General features: G+C 37.2%; 1 protein-coding gene across 2 annotated transcripts; it reads left to right on the plus strand.

Annotated features, from left to right (window-relative positions):
• Positions 1 to 547: 547 nt before the first annotated feature.
• Positions 548 to 21,880, plus strand: LOC135593114 (serine protease SPPA, chloroplastic-like). 2 transcript variants are annotated; one of them, XM_065082937.1, is made up of 13 exons: positions 548 to 1,206; positions 5,876 to 6,059; positions 8,694 to 8,831; positions 11,037 to 11,207; positions 11,288 to 11,391; positions 13,125 to 13,192; positions 14,151 to 14,317; positions 16,316 to 16,385; positions 17,576 to 17,730; positions 19,625 to 19,730; positions 20,454 to 20,541; positions 20,627 to 20,770; positions 21,291 to 21,880. In XM_065082937.1, exons 1-13 carry the CDS (start codon positions 691 to 693, stop codon positions 21,519 to 21,521), a joined length of 2,142 nt encoding a protein of 713 aa, XP_064939009.1. In that variant the 5' UTR covers positions 548 to 690; the 3' UTR covers positions 21,522 to 21,880. The 2 variants fall into 2 exon arrangements, with proteins under 2 accessions (XP_064939009.1, XP_064939010.1); XM_065082938.1 differs by lacking the exon at positions 11,037 to 11,207.

The raw sequence follows: 21,880 nt of genomic DNA on the forward strand, positions 1-21,880 counted from the left end.
AGATCAATAAATACATCTTAAGATAATCTAAACTTAAAAACTATCCGATGTATTCAACTAACTTATTAACTTAAGCATCGTAAAAGTATTATCAGGAGTGCCCTAATATAAATTTTCTAAGATTCAGATTGAAATTATAATATATATATATATTAACAATAACTCTCCACTATAACAATAGAAAATAATATGTCATTACCAAAGTAAGACGACAAGATCAATACCAAAGCAAACGATATATATATATATATATATAGATATATTTTGCAAACTATAAGTTCTACGTATTTAAGTGTTTCGTACCACCGTATGATGGCAGCCGATACACATGTCAGTTAAGCCTTTCACAGGAAAACTGGTGTGATACGACCCACGCACTTGGACCCCACAAATCGGCTCCCATGTGGCATCAGCCAAAACCATTTCGGGGGTGATTCACGCAGGTGGGTTCCACACTGGTCCCACAACACAGCTCATACCACGGATGGGTATCAGAAGTCTCGCCTCACCAAGCAAAAGAAAGATATACAACGGCTTTTTGGGATGACGTGGCCGTAGAGCAACCTTGTCGTCGGTAAGCTTTGCTTTCCACTCGGCCGTCGCCTCCCCTCCTCGTTTCCTCTCTTCTCGAGCGCAAGTATAACCAACAGGAGAAGAGGAGGAAGCCAAACTCGACCACCCAGAGAAACTATGTCCAACGTTCTCTTCAGCCCCCCACCATTCCACGGTCTCTGCTTCCCACACCGCAGTCGCCAGAAGTTGTCCGCCCTCTTCCCTTCTCACAAACCTTCTCTCTCATCTCTCCTCCATCTCTCCCCCTCCCTCGCCTCCCCGCCCACTTCTCGCCTCCTCTCCTCATCCTCCTCCCTGCTGCCATCCAACCCTCGCCGCGGTGGATTCCACTTCCGGGCGCTTGAGTCTTCCGCCGCGAAGACCAATGAGGATGAGGATGCAGAGGAGTCCAAGAATGTGGGGGACGGCGGCACGCCTCCGAGCAATTCAGCTCCTGGTGTGGGTTCCGATGGGGCCGTGCGAGAGAAGGTCGGTGCGGATGGAGAAGTTGGACAGGAGTACCCGACTGGGGAGTTTGAGATGGAGGAGTTCGATTGGTGGAGGCTCTTCGTCGTTAAGGTGAGGATGCTCTTTGCTCTTCCCTGGGAGCGCGTCAAGAAAGGGAGCGTTCTCTCGATGAGACTCCGCGGCCAGGTCTCTCTCTGCTTTCTTTTTTTATCTTGCTTTCTTTCTTGTCTTCTCTTGGCGTTGTTGATTTGCTGACCTTGTTTTGCTTTCTCTTTCTCTTTTCGCTTAGTACTTTTCTAGGGTTCAGTTGCAGCTTAAGATTGATTCATATACTTTCTTAGAAGCAAAATGATTGGTATACGTGTTGCTCATCGACGAAAAGAATAGTCACGACGAGTAATTAGTATTGTTGAATCTCGAATTTTGATGATGAAATCAATTGATGAGTTTACGATCTAATCTACGTTTTGAGTAACACATGATTAACTTCGATCATAAAAAGCAAATCAATTAAAGCAAGAGGAATCAGACGTTGGACTGGAGTAGAACATGTCAGAAGATTAGACATCGAACCAGAGAATCGGTCGACGTATCGACAGAAGGCTTCGTGTCATGAGTTCGGGCATCAGGCCAGAAGGATCGGACATTACGTCAAGGAGATCGGATGTTGTGAAGGTCAATATGCCGATTGGGCAATACGTCGTAAGAAAGGACGATGCGTCGAAATGATCGGATGAAGCATCGAATGAACCAATGACATGCCGGACAACATAGGATTCATACTAGTAATCGATTATGTCTAGATCAAGTTAGTTTAGAGTCTAATTGAGTCGGTTTTGGGGTGTAACCATGCCAACTCAATTAGGGGCTCATTGGGCCTGAGTTGGGCCAAGTGGAAGGCCCATTCGGTCACCCAAGATTAGGTGGAACCACCTATGAGCTGGAAAAGTCAAGAGCACACTTTTTCAGGTTGTCAGGTGGTGGTACTGTCAGATTGGGTGGTGGTACCGCCCACTGTCAGTGCTGCAGGCGGTGGTACCGCCAAGACACGAGAAACCCGGGATGAGACCTTTTTTGGCTTTATTTTTAAAGCCATTTGAGGTCTATAAATACCCCAGATATTTCTACTTGGCTAAGAACGAAATTGAGTTCAAAGGAGGGAAAGAATACTTGAGAAAAATTGAAAATTCTCTTAGGATTTAGAGTCTCTTATTCCTAGAGTTTGAAGTTTTCTAAGGGAGGAGTGAGATATAAAAGAGAGGTGTAAAAGTTCTCTCTTAAGCCTCTGAAAAGGAGAGAGAGGTGTAAAAGGGTAGTTGATCTTCGCCCGTTGAAAGAAGATCGGTAGTGGAAACCGGTGGCCTCAAGTGAAGAGGAATCGGGAGTGGATGTAGATCACGATGACTGAACCACTATAAATCTGGTGTGCTTTCTTTTTGTGCCATTTCTTCATGCTTTTCATTCTCATTACTCGTTGATTTACTTGCACACTGCCCTCGATCACTTACGAACATTTTCAAGTTTAAGCGCCTTTTCAAGTACAAGCTTTTTTGAATGAATCTTCGAATCGATGTCATTTTTATCAAAAGTACTAATTCATCCCCACCGCCCCCACCCACCCCCCCCCGCTCTTCTTAGTGTCGACTTGATCCTAACAAATATTGACTGCAAGTGCGTCAAGCAAGGGTGTGTCAACGCTAGGGTTGTGAAACAGCTTGTATTCATATACTGATTTACAATTGGTTAACTAGGAGGGACACTACTGTTTCTTCATTAATATGAAATGACTAATAATTTTCAATGCAAACATTAGTATGAAATGTTTTTGTATATTATTTACTATATGATTTAATGATCTCAATCTTTATAGTACATGGATAAAAAATGATACAATGATAAAATTGTATATATATATATATATACACACACACACAAGTAAAGATAAAGAGTTAATGTATAAAGAAACACAGAAAGATAAATAAATATTGCACTTAGCTAGAGGGAGGGAGAACATAAAAAATGGTAATCGAGGTATTGTGATCTTAATATAATTAAAATATTTCTGTTATCTTAAGATTTTTTCTGACAAGTCCATCAAATGAAAATTGAAATCCTTAAACCCAAATGAGGGACTGAATTCCTCCAAATAGGGTAATTGAATTCTAATTATTAGGAACAGGAATTGCTAGTAAGTTTGTGAATTTCAATTACTTGGTAAGTTTAGAAGTTATGTATGTTATAGGATCAGTCAGGGATTATTAGCACAGGATAGGAATTTGTTTCACTTGAGAACTTAAAAGTTGCATCTTGCAAGGATGAGACACTATTAGTTGATTTTCATTATGACTTGGCATAGTAACCAAGTCACCATGGTCAATGTTGTTGATGATGTGATGTGACAGCCAATGATGCTTGCCTTTCCTCACTTGAATAAGCCAGGTATGTACACTTCCCACTAGAGGTCACTCCAACGAATATAGGTGTTTTCCTTTTCATTTGGCCAAGGTTTTTAATCTCGTATGGTACTAATATATCCAGCTTTGCTTGATATAGTACGATACAACGTACTGAGCGGTATGCTTAAAAAACATTAAACCTTCAAAAATATCTGAAAAATAGAAATTGATCCCATGATCCAAAACCAAAATCATTCCCAAAAGAAACCCCAACCCTGTCTTTAACCTCTTACTATCCGTCTCAATAGAAATGAGCGACGACGAACAACCATCCTTAGTCAGTGGAACGGGGCGGTTTACAAAGACAGTGTCGGGTCGAGTTCCATCGTCTGACGATGTCACTACAACGGGGGTTGTGATGGGACCAGAAGCGGAGGAGTCGAGGTTGGAGGGAGGCAGCTTCTTCTTCCGCGAAGGTTTATTCAAGCGATCGCGGTTCTTGACGACGAGGTCGGCGAGGGAGGTCGGGAAGGCGATCAGGATGACGAGTGAGCCGCCTTGCTCGAGAGGCCAAAGTTCAAGGAGGAGACAGCACACTCTGTCGCCCCCGCTGCTACCACCGCCGGCCCAGAACTTCTTCCATTGGTTCAGCATCGGGCCAACTGGCGATCATGGAGGGGTCAAAGAATTGGCGATCTAATCAGCAATAAAGGATCACCTGCTTTATTTCTTCCGTTATCGTCCGATATTAGCCGATACAGGCCGGTAACAGTCGAAATTTCGATCGATACCACCTAATACAGTCCCGTATCACCTGATATGAGGCCAAAAGACTAAACTGCCCGATAACAGGCAGTCCGCATGCCAATCGGCTGGTGGACCGATATGTACCACCCATACCGGCCGGTACAGTACGGTTTTGCGAACCTTGCATTTGGCAAAGTATCCCTTTGCTCACTCTTTGACCCTTTTATTGACATCCTAACCAGCTCAGTGTTTTAAGGGAGAACAACTACCATGTAGCTACCTTATCCGTCAGCTAATTCATTTTTCCTGAATTAAGGCAATTGACAGTCATGAACATCATCTTCTACAACCATTATAGCAAGTTAGTTTCAGCTTTTACAATATATAGTTTGAATTTCAGAAGAGTTTCTAGACATTATTGATATGTAAACATAATTGATTATTGTATATGATGATGGCTGACTTATGATATCCAGATTAAATAAAAGGAAGGACAGGAGACTTGAAACCACTTGTAAAACTGAAAATCCCACTATTTCATTAAGATTATTGCTCCGCATTCTTATACATGACGATACCAAGACATAAGTTATGTTTTGCCTTTGAAACATGAAGTTATCAAAGAGATATCACTTGTTCGGTGATCAATCCCCATTATATCTTTTCAGTAATTTTCAGTTGGACAACAAAACAATATTGAAAATAAATACTATCACTCAGCCTGATAAGTCAGTACCTCTCCATGGCTTGCCATGGACTATCTGAGCAACAATTGAAATCAATCATGACAAAGATGTACTCATTTCTATTATTCTCAGTTCACTATGCTATTGCATATCATGTCCATGCTGAGGATTTGTCCATGCACATCTGTATATTATATAGTCATGTCTCATCATGCCAGTCTATTTTACAGCCTGGGTATCACAGCCAACGTGTGCTTCTTAGATACATAAGATGGCATTAATTCGTGTCTTTGAGATTGAAAAATGATTTTGCAGTTAATAGTACTTGCTAGTGAATACCATAACAGTAACATATATGGATAAGTTATCTTATGCATCAATCTGCAGCACCACAAAGCATTAAACTGAGTGTTCTGCAGCAAGTTGCCACCCTCATATTAAGGTCCATATGCTACTGTGCCCGAGCCGAGTTATCAGCATGCCAAATGATTGAAAGTGGAAAGCTATGATGCCACAGTCTAAATCAATAATTTAATGCAAAGGTTCAGAAGAACTAGGACAGGATGATTAGCATTTAGTTAATGAATGAAATTTGGGACATCCGTATAAGTGAGATTGTGCATTTAGCACAAAAGAGCATATTTTCAGGCTAAAAATATTCAAGAAATTAGAAATGTTTCCATGAGCAAGTACTCAGTACTCTTTGTATTCTCTAGCATCTTTATTATAGGCAGATCTAGGGGCCTTAAAATGTTTTACTTTCAGAACATGGTTTTCTGTGCTTTATTTTGTGCAATGTGTTCCAGTTGACACAGAAAAGAGTAGAATATCATCAAATCTTGTCGTTGGTGGTTGGTGCCTTGGTGGTATGCCTTTATACAACATAGTTGTCCACGAAAACTGATAAAACAATTATGTGCTGATATGGAAAATAATCATTAATCTTGAATGATAAATTGGGTATTTATACTTAAATGGATCTTTTCTGATATGAATGCACCATAACATTATATTTTTATGGTGCAGATATCTGATCAGTTAAAAACGCGCTTCTCTTCTGGGTTATCTCTACCTCAAATTTGTGAAAATTTTATAAAAGCAGCATATGACCCTCGTGTTTCTGGAATTTATCTTGAAATAGAACCACTTAGCTGTGGATGGGCCAAAATCGATGAAATACGACGACATATACAGTATTTCCAGAAGTCAGGTACAGATAAATTAACTGAACTTAAGTTTTATAAATCTTGTTAAATAAGTTTTCTTATAAATAAAGTCATTGATAGTAAGGTGATGAAATATTTGTAAGATTTTTATAAAATCACATTGATTTGATTTCCTTGTAGATGATTTTCCCAAAAACACTGAGAATCTCATTATCTGTGTATGTGTGTGGGTGATTTTATCTATGTATCTCTTAAATAAGATGCACTTGAAAATTCCTTATATTTATTAGAAAATATCTTTATGCATACTAATCATATTCTGCACTTGGGATGGACATGCCAAATGCCCACTGTTTGGTGTGTGTGCAAGATCATGACTGGTAAAGGGATGCATGTTCCTTTGAATTTTCAGTGACATGGCATGTCAGTGTTACAATGCTTCATGCTAGTTGAAGGCTGGTGTACTCATAATTCTTATCACATGGTTCAGCAGTTTCTTTTGTGCTCTCTCTATTCACATATTAGCTTGACCTTTTTGTTCTTGAGGTCTAAAGAACCAAGTCTATCCATCTCTTTTGTTCTTGAGGTATTGAGGCAAATCAGCAAGATTACAAATAAGTTAAATAAGTTAAAAAAAGGAAAGAAGGAGAAGGAAAATAAAAAAATAAAAAGAAAAATGGAAGAGCTACAAAAGATTTAACAATCTCTGGCTGACCATATGAAATCACTCAATGAAGAGGCTGGATTCCCTTTGAAGCTGGTAAATTATGGAAGGATTCTCTTAATGATTGAAACAAGTTATCATGTAATAAAATTAAACAACCTATTGTTCCATTTTTTTCAAATGGACTGATAAAGAACAGAACAATAACCAGGTCCCTTCACCTGACTTCCATTCCCTTCCTGAAAGTTAAATTTGTTCATTTGTTCTTATTATTCTTACCTTCCTTTATCATCACTTTAGACACTTGAGTTGATCACTTAACTATGATTAATAAATAAGAACCATGCACTAGTGAATTGTTAGATCAAGAAAGAAGACATACATGTGCCTCATGCTTCCAGATGAACATAGGAATACTGTTGCCTCTGACAAAGTTATGCTTGGCTATTTATGAAGAATAACAAGAAAAGGATAACTGAGGTTATTTTTGGTAATTGGTTCTTGGAGGTTGCGACCTCTAGGTTGTTTGGTTTGATCTATCATTCTATGTTGAAAGGAATCATTGAAGCTCCTGTTGGAGAGAGTAGCATGATTCTTTCTGCAAAAACTTAAAATTATATATGTCACTCTTCAAAACTTAAGAGAACTGAATTATTCTTAGGAGAAAATTAGCTATGATATCAAAATCTGAGCGAACTTGTTCAATTTCTCTGTGGAACCCCAGCCACTAACATCTTACATAGTACCATAGTAGAACTGTGTGATTATGAATATGGCACATCTTTACATTACAGATCATTATTCATGGCAAAAGATATTTAAAAAAAGATAGCTAAATCAGAAGGAGAACCTCAAATTATATCGAATTTAGAGGGTCGAATTCGAGGGTCAACCATTGCCCTTTGGAAAATTGATAAACCAAGTGCCTGTAGTATTACTTGGTGCTAAGATTATTAAGAATAGCAAAATCATGAACACAAGGAGAAAAATCAAATTTACGATGGATTCCCTATAAAAAAATTGAACATTTACCAAGTATGAGAATGAGAATATAAAAGAGGTCCCTTCTTGACTTTGACTGTCAATGCAGCTCTACATCAGAGGATCCTCTTGCTTTTTTTTTTTAATTGCAAAGGACGATAAGGGGCTATAAGAATATTTGAATTTATATGCATTATATGATTGACAATAATTTGGCTTAGATTTGAAGAAAAGATGAAGGTTCAGATCCAAACTGGCAGTAAAGAATTGTAACAAAGAAAACAATGTCAAAATACTTGCAGCAGCCATGAAAATGCATGAAAAAATCCATGCTAGCATGATAACCTGTAGAAGCGGGTACCAGTGCTAGCATAGGTCTACTGCCAGCGCTATGTGTGCAAAAATTATAAACGACCATTATGATTTTCCTGAAAATGCATAAATGAGGGTTTTCATAACAAATAATGTTTTACAATGACCGATGGATGCATCTTTCAGTTGAGATAGATGGAGACGAGTTGTTTCAGAATTACATGATAAGTGTAAACTAGTATAATACTCTAAAATGATTTTGATATAGGAATTAATGATCTTGAGTGACATATCTCATGCAAAGTTCTAAATACTGGTTGATTGGCATTTACTGGTCTGGCCAGATACTGTTATCAAAATTTGTAGCTCAATGTTAGTACTTGAGGACTTGTGGTATTCATTTTTGTATTTTATTCAATGATATTGGGGATCCAGCAGTTTGTCCCCCATTATATCGATACCATAAACTGGTACAGGATTTGTATTAGAAACCTTGCTCTCATGAGCATAATTTGGGTGCATTTTTTACTGATTTGAGTATTCTTCGATCATTTAATTCCTCTGCTGAAAGATGATTATTCATTCACTAAGGGTTGGTTACCTTTATTTATTTGGTAAACTTTTTTATTCATATTGAACAGAGAGATTTTTTATGTAAGATAATTGTTAAATGGAATTCATTTTGATACTTTTCCTGTAAAGTAAATTTGATTCTTTGTAGGCAAGTTCATTGTGAGCCATGTTACCATATGTGGCGAGAAAGAGTACTACCTTGCGTGTGCTTGTGGAGAAGTCTATGTCCCCCCTAGTGCTTATGTTGCACTCTATGGTTTGACTGTTCAATCATCATTCCTTGGGGGTAAGTTTGTCTTGTTCAACAACTGTATGTTTCATGAAATGAGAGACAACTTGCTAAAAATATTCTGAAGTTTTATGACCATAGATATGTTCATATATCATATGCTTTCTACTTTTAGCTGGTAGCTGCAGAAAATAGTTGTTTTGGTTTCATAAGGTGGTTTGACTATTTGTTGTTCCTTAAGGTTCTCATGTTTAACTTTTTTCTTGACTGTCGTCAGTAGATAAAAAAATTGATGAAACTACTCAGGCTTAGAATGTATATCATTGGAGGATTTTGATATTGAAGGTTGTCATCTAGTAAAAAATAAATAACCAAGATGTCCAAGGTTGACTGTTTTAGGAGTTTCATTTTTTATTTTATCCAAATTTAGGTGAGTTGTGACATTAGATTTTCTGATTTTGTTAATTTCTTTTCAATGGTATATATCTACCTCTTTTTTATGTGGGTTTGGTTGTTGCCATTCTTGATTTTAGAGGTTTGGCTTTTCTTAACCTTCTGGATTTTGCACTACATGTGTCAACTGCCACAATGTTAACAGTGGACACGTTGAAGGGAAAAAAGGAGGGCAAACATAAGGAAGTGAACATTAAGAGAATAAGCTAGGAAGAGTTGAGTCTTTTCTCTTTCAACTGTATCAATAAATTACTATGAAGCATCATGTGGTAATGGACTGGAGGGTCCCCCATGTATGCTTCTATAAGAGTCTTTTGCAACAGCGATTTCAGTAGGCACTCGGGCGAGGCGAGGCGAGGCTCGAGCGCCTCGCTTCAAAGAGGCGTTGCCTAGGCGCTCGCCCGAGCCCAGGCCTCGGGCACTTCGGGCGAGCGCCCAGGTTAAAACAGGCGACCGAACCATTGTTTTACGTTTGGTTCGGTCTCCGGTGCTTCAGTTGGTTCGATTGAACCAACTAAAGCACCGATATCAGCCTCCCAACACCCCTCTCGCGACTTTTCCAACCCTAACCCTGCTTGTCGCTGTCGCTGCCACTGTCATTGCTCCCACTGTCGCTGCCACTCCCGATCCCGCTGCTTGCTGCTACTGCTGTCGATGCTACTGTCGTTGCGTGCCGCTCCCGCTCCTGCTCCCGCTTCTCACTGCTACTGGTACCACTGCCACTGTCGCCACTCGCCTCTCCTGCTCCCGCTGCTCGTTGCTACCTTTTCTCACATCAACTCGATAGTATACTGTTAACAATATATTAATAGTATACTATTAACTGTATACTACTAACAATATATTAATAAAATATTATTTTAATTTTAATACTGCTAATTTTTATTTATTTGAAATTATTGTTATTGTTTTGAATTTTGAGATTTTTTTGTTAATGTGATATTATGATTTTGTAAGATTTTTTAATTTAATATCATATATTTATTTAAATAATTATATTTATTAATTATATTATATATTTTTATATTTTAGCATCTCGTTTTGCTCGGGCAAGTGCCTAGCACCTCGCGCCTCAGGCGTTTTTGGACCTTGGCGCCTAGCGCTTTTTAAATCACTGTTTTGCAATCAAATTAAATTGGTTTTATGCTTCTCTTGTTACATCTCCTAATTGGAATCTAAAGTTTATTTGTTTAATCTCTTGTTAGAAGCTATGAATCATAAAAAGGAAAGAATTGTCAGAGGAAATCATTTTTCTAACCCTAAAACTTCAACGTGTCCTTGTCTTTTGGATGATGGGTTTCTATTAAGAGTAGTGATGGAAATTTGCACACTTTTCAGGATATAGTTGATGACAATTCTATTTTGCTGCTTATTGCCCTTCTGTCCCTGATGGATCTACATAGTCTGTGTACTACTTTGCTCTGTGCTTCTCATCCATTTTGCCCTCCCAGAATTTCTTTTTTGAGTCTTGTGTGCTACCATATAATGTTTGATGGAAGGTGTTTTTTGAAAAGGATAATGTGTACTACTTTGCTCTGTGCTTCTCATCCATTTTGCCCTCCCAGAATTTCTTTTTCGAGTCTTGTGTGTTACCATATAATGTTTGATGGAAGGTGTTCTTTGAAAAGGATAATGTTTCTAAAATAGTTGTTAAAATGGCACAATCATAACATATTGCTTAAACTGAACAAGCAGCGGTTATGTTTTAATTTAATTAATAAACATTTTTATATTTTCAAAAGGCATTCTGATGTGAGACTTCTAAAATCAAAATTATAGCTTGACTGTATTTAGCAATTATTTTCCCAGGTGTTCTTGAGAAAGTAGGAATTCTGCCTGAAATTCAGCGCATTGGTAGATATAAAAGTGCTGGAGACCAACTATCTCGTAAAAGCATGTCAAAAGAAGTTTGTGAAATGCTTACTACTTTGCTTGATAATATTTATGAAAATTGGCTCGAAACAATTTCTTCAACTAGAGGTACTTTAAGCTATTTTATTAATTATTGATTTGAAATTCATAAATCACTCTTTTGGAATTTTGAATCTGCTTTGTTTCAGGAAAGAAAAGGGAAGAAATTGAGGATTTTCTAAATACTGGAGTTTACCAAGTTGAAAGACTTAAAGAAGAAGGGTATATAACAAATATATTGTATGATGATGAGGTGCAAATTTCTGCTTGTTCCATTGATTGGAATGTGTAGAACATAGGAAATATCTTTTAGTAACATTGTTTATTACAAAACAAATATTAGCTTTAAATGGTACCTATGAGATTTTTTATGTTTTGTTTATGTATCTTAATTTATCCTTGCCGACTTTTGATATCCTCCAATATTTTGTCTAAAACTAAAATTGGCCAGGGTTTGCCTTACTAGTTTGTACGGGTGTATCAATCGGCTAATGATATGATATGTATCGCTTTGTACTGACATATCGTATGTTGGTATGGTGGGGCATACTGACGGCATGAAAAAATGGCCAAAAATATCTCCAAAAATTCTTGAAAAATAAAAAAAGTTAGATTAAATTTTTTAAGTTGGAAATAAATATAAATTTAGTATAATTTTAGCAAAAATAATCTAAATTAGAAAAGAATAATGACATCTTTTTTAGGCTTTAAGGAGTAGTTTTGTGATACATTCTAGACCATCCTTCTATTGACATTGAATTATATCCAAAGAAATAATTTGAATTGTTAGATTATTTGTTAAATAATTTAAACTTTAAGATTCAAATGAATCAAGTAATCGATCGATGGATATACTTGGTTTTACCACAAAAAAGAACGACAGGACTCCACGGGCGGTAAATTGGGGTCCTCGATTTTATGTATCTGTATATTAATTTGATATGTTTGTCGGACCCAATCCTGAAATTGATCTCATGACATAGTATGCTGATACATCGTATGCCATTGATACATTAATGTGATAATGGTTGTAGTTTGATCATTGTAAACCATACATGTCCGAAGCAGCTCCTAAGGCAAGTATTATTGTGGCATGTATTGGTGTGGAGGTTGGAGAATGTCGGAACTTTTGCTTTCGCCACTAATTTGTTGCTTCGTATCATAAGATCGATCACCGTACTGTTGCTCGGGGAAGAATGACCAACTATCACCGTACTGATTTTGGCCGTAAGATTCTTTATAGTACGACGACTATGAATACGACGAGCTTCGCTTTGTGTCTACATCATGTAGGCTTTGTCGGATCTACTCAAGATCATCCACTGTCTTCCTCTTTCCCTTTTGTATATAAACTTGATCGGTACTTCGTCAAACTCCATGATCTGAATCTTGAGTAGCATGTGTAAAATACTCCTCGGTCCATGCACCACCCTCAGACGGTCAAATGAGGGTGTAACCCTTAGATTTAGTTCAAATGGTCAAATGGACCATTTGAATTCAACAATTCCTAGCCATTGATCAGTATCGATCAAAATCCGACCATTATTGACTGGTACAGGTTGGTAACGGTTGGATTTTGACCATTTTGATTAGTACATACCCTACATCGGGCGATACAGGTCCCCTGTTATGGACTGCCTTATACAGGGTGATCTACGAGCTGGCCTCCTATTGGATCGGTGTGTATCACCTGTACTACCCAGTACAGCTCGGCATGACGAATCTTGAAACTAGCATTTAGTAGATGTACTAAAAAACCATTATCATTTTATTTAAAGATATACATGCATCTATCCTAAGGAACATCATTTTTGTAATTGTAGTTGTTCACATGGTAACTGCAAGACTCCTAGTTATTTGAAGTAGAATGTGGTTTAACTCAATCAGATAATGAACTGTGGTCTTTTTATCTTCTCAGTGCCCTTTTAGGTCAATTTCTTTTCCAAATAATTACTGGCTTGCATGAACTGCAAATGTGAACTGCAGGTTAGATCAATGTTAAAAGCAAGACTGGGTCAGAAGGATAAGAAAGATCTTCTCATGGTTGATTACAGGTGATTAACATCTTAGAAAATCATTGAAATGTGTTGCAGAGGGGATTGCATTTAGTTGTGAGCTTGATCTGAAAAATTGCTTTTGATGACCATGAAAGCCCTCGGTCATTTTGAAAATTGATAATGCACATTTGTTTTCTTGAGTGAGTCATTAATCCAGCTAGATTATGGTTCATTTTCTATGTTATCTTTATATACCATATAGTGTAATCCTTCAGTAGGATTTAGTCAGTAACCCTTGAATTATATCAATGCAGTTTTTGTGGGACCAAAAATAACACATAACTAGTGTGTTAGTTTTACTCGGTTTTCAAATTTTATCTCAGTATGCAATCCAAAGAAATTTAGGAATAAAACATAAATTTTGAATATCTTAGATTTTAAGATATCCAAGATGTTTAAATTTTAAAATGTTAGGTTTCTATCAAAAAGTAAATGCTTTAATATGATGAACATGGTACATTTCAATCCTTTTTCTTAAGAAAATCATGAAGTTGATGGTGAAGAATAAGTGAATAACTCAAGGGTCCATAAAAGGCTTATTGATATTTCTTGATATTTTGTTATTTCTTTGTTACTTGGAAATGAAGCTACATAACTGAATTTAATCCGACATGCCAAACTAAAACTCATTTGGTGTTTGCTTATGTATGAATTGATGCATCATTTGTAGAAAACCGATGCTTGTTATGCTGAATTTGCAACTTCCAGTTGTTTCATCATGAAGAGAAACTCCTAGACTGTCATCTGTACATCTGAGTGCATTTGCTTGATCTTCAAGCTTTATCTTGGTTTTTTCTTAAGTGTGACAGCTTGATCTTCCAATTTAACAAGGTTAAAAGATATTTCTTGATTTATTATAGCAACATTGAATATGAGTAATACAAATTACTTCTTGAAGATGTTACTGATAGTAGGAGAGTGATGAGATGCTACATTTCTGTTGTCTTTTCAACAGTAAATACTCTAATGTAAGAAAATGGACCCTTGGGTTGGAAGGAGGTAAAGATCAAATTGCCATAATCAGAGCCTCCGGAAGCATAAGTCGCACTCGTAGTCCATTGAGCGTCTCTGGCTCTGGCATCATCAGTGAGCAACTGATTGAGAAGATTCGGAGTATTAGAGGTTTGTTCAACAATTCAACCAAATACGTTTTTGGCTTTCAGGTCAAAAATCTTATGTCTTGAATCTGCTATCAATATATAACTTGCTAAGTATTGAACCGCCAAGATGCTCATTCTTCCAATTGTTTCTACTTTCTAGAACATTGCACTTGTTGTTCGATAAGTATATAATTTATTGGGCCTCTTGTATGTTCCATATGTACATATTCACTATCCTATTCAAACTTGAAATAGGGTGTGTATAAATATTTTCCATCTGTTGGTGTTTCCTCTCTACTTTGGATAAGTCGTGTACTGTATGCTAGTTAGTCAACAAAGATGTTTAAGAATATAAACCTTAGTTTCACCTGGTGGGATTAAAATATAGTTTGTTGTTTCTGCTGAAACTAATACATTGTTAACAGGGATCACTTTGAAACTTACTTTGGTGGTAAATTTTGGTTAGTTCAGTTCACTCTGGTAAAAGCTGACCTTTTTTTCAGTTGAAATCTAGTTATGGTAAAGCTCTGAAATTCAAGGGAACTGTTCAGAATCATGGAATTTTGAACTGGGATTAGGAGTCGGTAGCTTGAACTTTGAGTGGTTTTTCAGCCAATTTTGTAAAAATAAGATACAAAATAAGGAAAATTAGGAAGCTCGTTAACCAAAATTAGTTTATGCATTCGATTTTACACTGAACAACCACATAACTCCACAATTGATAACATACTTGTGTGTACCAGCATCAGTTGCTTTTCTTTAAAATATCATCAACACAAGAGTAACATGATTGACACAATAAATGGATTCTAATGGCTCGACAATAACAGTCACATGTTATGATGTGATCCAACCCCAGACAACTTAGCATCATTCAAGGGACTATTACACCTCAATCATCTACTTAGGCCATTGCAAATGCTCACATAAAGGCCGAACCCCCTCGAGGCAACACACACTCAATTTGTTTCATGTAAACACACTTCAAACAATATATTTCAGCCCAGGGAAGATCTATGCTTGTTTCAGCCTATTAATGTGTTCTAGCCAAAGACCATCAAGGAGGTTGCCTTGCTGCACGAATCCTACTTGGTGCAGAAGAATGAAGCAAATGTCCCAGTCAGGAAGCTAGAATCTTAATCAATCCTAGTTGTAATAAGAGTGTAGAAAGAGGTTCCAAAGCCTTCTCCTACTCCTTAGGATAGGAGAGAAGAGTCACAATCTTCCTTCCTCTTCCTCCTTCTCTTCCGCACCGCCTCTTCTTCCTTCCTCTTCCTCCACTGCTACCTCTTCCTTCATCTTCTCCTTCTTCTTTCTCCTCGAGTCTTCGACACATACCGGTGTATTGACAGTTTGACAAACTATACACCCATATCAATCAGTGCATAGAATAGCATCCCCGTATATGGATTTAAAGAAAGACTCCTCAGCCAACTACTCCAAAGGCTCCCAACCTGCTGTTGGGTTCTTTGAAATATTCCAACTCAACCCAAGTATTTTCCACATTATTTAGACAAGTGACTAAGATTCAAATCACGGAAATAAGTTTTATTTTTGCAAAGATAAAACTGTGCAGAATGACCCTTTCTAGACCCCACATTGGTGGGAGCTTCATGCACAGAGTGATCTTACAAAGATTTATAAGTGGCAAGGTTCTGTTTCTGACCTCATTGTGGTGGAAACAGTTTCAAATCTTTTCTTAATAGACTCTGTATAACAAGAGTTTGATGTCCAAATACTTGATGCAGTCAAACAACCAAGTTACTTTTGATATGAATTCTTCCAAGTAGAATCTGGAACAGGTGAAGAAATGCTTTTGGCTCAACATATATGTTCTGTGTTTTCCTTGTATCATGCAAGACGAACTCTGTTTGCAACTTGCTAAACATTGCCTGCTGAATAGCAATTCTCACTGCTCTGAGAAGCTAGTCTAATTTTTTTATTTAAAATTTTATTCTGGAGTTTTTGAAAGTTTTTGTTAAAGCTTTGAACTGAAATCGAGTAATTGTTTTTGCTGCAGAGTCAGAAAGGTATAAGGCTGTTATTCTGCGTATTGACAGCCCCGGTGGTGATGCTCTTGCTTCTGACCTGTAAGTGCTACACATGCCTTCACCTCGATAAATTTTACAGTAAACCTGTAAGTGCATACACAGAGAAAGTTTTCATTTTTTGTTATGATTAACCTTTAGGAAGTTATTGAGCATCTTTCTACGCAAACAAAATCAGGGAGTCCTAAAATTGTGTGTGTGTGTGTGTTTTCATTTGATTTCATGCTAAGAATTGAAGAATGAATTTAATTCCACTTTCTTCTGTAATGTTTTCCATAACCATAGGTGAGCAATTTTAATTGGCAGAAGTGCTGGGATTCGTTGATGTAATGCTGCAGTTGGTCTATCCATGGATTCTTCATCTAAGTGATTCATTAATTTCGGGTCTTGATTATAATATGAAAATGATCAACACATTGTCATTTCTTCCTGTACTAGCAGATCCTCTGCAAGTTATGGAAAAATGAATGGAATGCAAGGAGCTGTGCTGGAAAGCATGCTAAATCAAGTAAATGGTACCTATGTATTTGCAAGTAATCCTAAAATGCCTACATGAAACCCATGATGCCATTTAATTGGTAAAAGCGAAAAAAAAGGATTGCTTTTCCTAGTGGTACTTTTAACTTTACTGCATCACACGTGGCACATTCAAGCCCCACATGTGGTAGTCATCCACCTCCAAGGGCTGAAGAAATTAGACATGTTCCAGATGGGGATTCGAATCATCTACCCTTTGAAAGGGTCTCAGATGCCTTTACTGCCCAAGCTAGAAGGGCTGGTGATCATTCTATAATTCCATTTGTTCTTAGTGTTGATAGACATGGATAATTTGATGATGGCGGCTGGCCTCATCTCACTATACTTGGTAGAAGTGCCAAAAGAAGTTTGAATCTGGTGAGAATATCCCTCCATTATTGTCATCTTCTCTTGTGAGATTAATACCTTGAAATAGAATTTGGAGGCCATGGCAATTCATCTTATGTATATTAATGACTATAACTGCATGTGCTCATGTGTTGCGTATAGATGATCAATCTGTACTTACGATATGCAAGAACACCATTTATATTCAAGTGATATATTTCTTCTTCCTTCTTGCTGCTGCCTTGATTTACTATAATTTGCATATATCAAAATCATACTCAATTTTTTTCTGTTTAAATCTGTTCTTTTTTGTATAATATTTTACTTGTTTTTGTTGCAACCTAATAATTGTTGAATACCCTATGCAGAATGTGGAGGGAGATAAGGCTTCTTGCTGCCTCTAAACCTGTAATTGCATCAATGTCTGACGTTGCTGCAAGTGGAGGATATTACATGGCTATGGCAGCAGAAGCCATTGTAGCTGAGAAACTTACCTTGACTGGTTCCATTGGAGTTGTCACAGGTGATTCAGTTGGGTTGATATACTTATTGTTATATGGAGTTAAGATTCTACAGCAGTATTAAGATTGCATGTGCTTCTCCTTTATGCCATAGACAATTCATTTAGAACAAGCAATCATCACTCAAGATTTTTTGTAAAAATTGTTTGAGATAATAACAATTATTATGGTGGCCTGATTTTCTGGTAACTATTACGAAACCTAATGAGTAATTAGAGAAGTAGATTTTTCTTATTTGGTAGAACTAAAAGTGTTTTGGCTGTGATCTCATATGTTCATCCTAATAAATATTTTTGTTGAAGGATATATGTGGGTACTACAAGTCATGAATGCAAGATTGGAATCTTTATCTTTTTATTATGCAGAAAGTATCCTCAAATGACGAGTGCCTTGTACTGGGTTAGCATACTAGCACCTTGTGATTACTTATATTCGATCAGTTTTCAGTCGAAATCTACTGGATTTTGGCCAAAACTGGCAGGGTTTGCTGAAAATTGATTGTCTGGTACTTCAAATTCAAGTCCAAATGTTTGAGTTGGGTACACTTTTGGTCAGCTTAAATTTATTCTTCATCAGCCTTATTCATTTGTCGTATAACTAGGATCTCTAGTTCATACCTAATCCATTGGGTTCATCAACCCAAAATATTGTTTCTGAAATTTAGCAATATGATGGTAACTAAAATAATAGGAGCATGCAGATGGAAGTGGTCATGGTGATGATGGTATTGAGTTGATAACTGGAGAGTCTAGGTCTTAGGGTTAGAGAGATTATCTGCAATAAAGAAGGTAAGACAAATAGAGATCATACTTTGCTGATACTATGACCAACAATGCTAGAGAAACTATAGAACTTTGGGAACCTAAAATCTTGATCATATGATTTCTTTTACCCAGATTTTCTTCTCTCCTATTTTTGGTCCATCTAGTCCAACATTAACTTATTTCGTGTTGCATGAACTATTTTGACTTGTCCAGTCCTGGTTGTGAACTACAACTTGACCCTTCCATATTCTAGTTGAACTTATTGACATAAGTCAACCCAAAGGGCAAATTCACTCACCTGAGCAGATTTTTTTAATGACAATCAATTTTGTCCTAGATCTTGCTGTCGCAGCAAATACAACACAATTACACTCAACACATGCAAAAGCCTCACATCACCCAAGTAATTCACTTGCTGTGTCTGCTATTTGTCACTTTAACATGGTAACAGGATATACCAACATGGAGACTCTAACAGAAAACAACTTTACAAGAAAACTCAGCGAATACATTGTCAGTTTTAACCCTGACATCTATTTTGTTTCAAACAAATCGGCATCAAACAGTCACCGTCAATCTCGGTTGTTGACAAATGGATCTATTTATAATACTATCTTTCGCCATCCTTCAAGAATTTTCCTTTAACAGTATCTCTGATAATTTCTATCAGGATTCTGCTTCTTTGTTTTATATTGGAAAAATCTGGCATATTTCTCCACATTGAGGTCATAATACAAGGTAGCACTCACAGAGAGCCCAGATGTGGTACTAAAATCAGTGAAGCACCATTGGTTTTCACCACTGTTTGAATTGTTAATGCAATGCATTATGGGAGAATTTAGATCAAGGTTCTCAAACCTAGATATGGAAATTGCTGGTTACTGAAGCAAAGCTTGTTTTTTGCTCACATAGGCCTTTTCCGATCTCTCCATATACCCTTGTTAGTTTTAGTTGGTTTGTTTTCAGTTATTTTATAACGAATTTAATAGTTTGCACTTTGCATGACATGGCTAGTTCTCACTGCTAGATCACATGTTTAAGTAAAATGTTAATTCTACTTGTAGCAGTGTCCTCTTATTAATGTGGTCAGTGCCTTTTGTTTTCTAAGTTATTACATTCTGATTCATCACAGGGAGATTTAGCTTAAACAAGCTATATGAAACGATTGGATTCAATAAGGAGATCATTTCAAGGGGGAAATATGCTGAGCTTAATGCTGCTGATCAGCGTCCTTTCAGGTAAATATCTGTGCTTTCTTGGAGAAAATTTCTTAGCTGCATCTCATAACATATTCAAGAACCTTCTGCAATGCTGTCTCCTAGCTAGCATAGTCACTTGGTATGAGTTTTTCATGAATGTGCAATTTTGATGTTGGGCCACTTTAGTTTGCCCAAGATCAGAGTCAAATACTGTTTAAGCTAAATTAGTAAAGCAATCAGTTTGTTGAGGTAGGCAGAAGCATGATTCAAACTGAATCAGGTTTATGTGTACGTAAGTTTCCACCATACTCGATACAAAGATATGTTGGTATCTATTCTTTGCTAACTTGAACAAGAGAACAGATATCACCTTCTCATCAGCAACCATTCAGAGTATTTAAGAGTTCCATGAACCTTATGGTTGACCAGTAGTCCAGTTTTGACTTTTCTTATCTCAAAAATGGACTTTTGCTTTAAAAGTGATGCAATGTCTTAAATTAGGGCCATCAATAAATTGCCATATTGGTGGAGTCTTATTTAGCTTCGAATATACCAGCTAGATGGAAGAGTTTATTACGTGATTTTTGCAACTGCCAATTGATTTATATTTTTTTTATTACCAACACAATATGGAGAATCCATAATTCTGAACTTGTTATTCAGGGTAAGGATATTCTTAGCTTCATAGGAGTATTGATTCACTCTCCAGGTAGTGTCTTTCTTCATGTCATTTAAAATGTGATTCTTTTTTTAATTTTATAGGCCAGATGAAGCAGCACTCTTTGAGAAGTCTGCACAAAATGCTTATCGGCTATTTCGAGATAAAGCAGCTTTTTCACGGTCGATGACTGTAAGATGTTGCAATTCATAGTTTTTTCTTGATAAATTGTATTCTTTTCCTATTTTGGCCTCTTGAAAATATCATTTGTAAATAGGTGGACCAAATGGAGGAAGTTGCTCAAGGACGGGTCTGGAGTGGCAAAGATGCAGCCTCTCGAGGATTGGTTGATGCTATTGGTGGGTTCTCCACAGCTGTTGCCATAGCAAAACACAAGGCCAATATACCGCAAGACAGACAGGTTCCTCTGTGTTTTTCTGCCTTATCTCTGATGTTTCTTGAATATTGCAGCTAGATTGGCTTCACCCTTTGAACAACTGGATTCTGATCGAATTCCAAATGCAGTTCTTTTCAGATAACCTAGCAAAATTAGACGCAGCTGTGCATTTGTAGAAACATATATTTTGCATGCATACATACAATGTGCACGCGTATTATTTGTGAACTTATGCAGGGTTAATGTGAGAGCATCCTTGTAGTGTTAAGAGGCTGCCGCATGCATATTGTTTCAAATTGCCGATAACACATTACGAATTTATATTGTTCTATCATGTTGACTTCTTGATTTCTTTGCTTCTAAAACCTATCAAATTTTCCGGAAAAATAGTAAGAATGTGTGATTTGTTGGTTTCATTTTTGTATGCTAGATTGATATATCGATAACCACAATCTTGAGGTTTAGGACGAAACTAGCTTATGTTACTCTATATATGGCTTGGCTCTTTCATGCCTTTGTCACTAACGTGTGTTGGTGATGCCAGGTTAAATTGGTTGAGGTGTCAAAACGCTCACCATCACTGCCGGAGTTATTAAGTGGCTTCGGGAATTCTCTGCTAGGCCTGGACAAGACTGTCAAGGAAGCATTGCAGGAGCTAAAATGCCTGAATGGGGTACAAGCAAGAACGGAGGGCATTTTATTTGAAAGTGTGGGAAATGCATTGGATGACAATCCGATCATCGCAATCATAATGGACTGCCTGAACTCATACTAGTCATTAGCTGAGCAGATCGTCCTGTGGTTGTTGATGTCTATCGAGTTCAAGAATTTGGGAAAGCTTTCAGATGATAGAGCACACGTAGCAGTACCAGAGTATATAGTCCTCTACAAGATGAAGCGACGCAGAGATGCAAACAATTCTTTGCTGCATTGCACAAAGTATTTGCTGAGTCACACTTCACATTCTACAAACGTGTAATATAGCCGCCGTGATTTCATCAAATGTATTCGTGTTGATCTCACATCAGGCATTGTTAAATACATCACATCAAAAATGTTATCACTGCAGGGTGACAGGGAAAAAAAGAGAAAAATGAGGAAATAATAATACAGAAAGAATCTTTTCAGGCTTTA

Source organism: Musa acuminata, chromosome BXJ1-9 (genome assembly GCF_036884655.1).
Source record: "Musa acuminata AAA Group cultivar baxijiao chromosome BXJ1-9, Cavendish_Baxijiao_AAA, whole genome shotgun sequence".
NCBI classification, from domain to species: domain Eukaryota; kingdom Viridiplantae; phylum Streptophyta; class Magnoliopsida; order Zingiberales; family Musaceae; genus Musa; species Musa acuminata.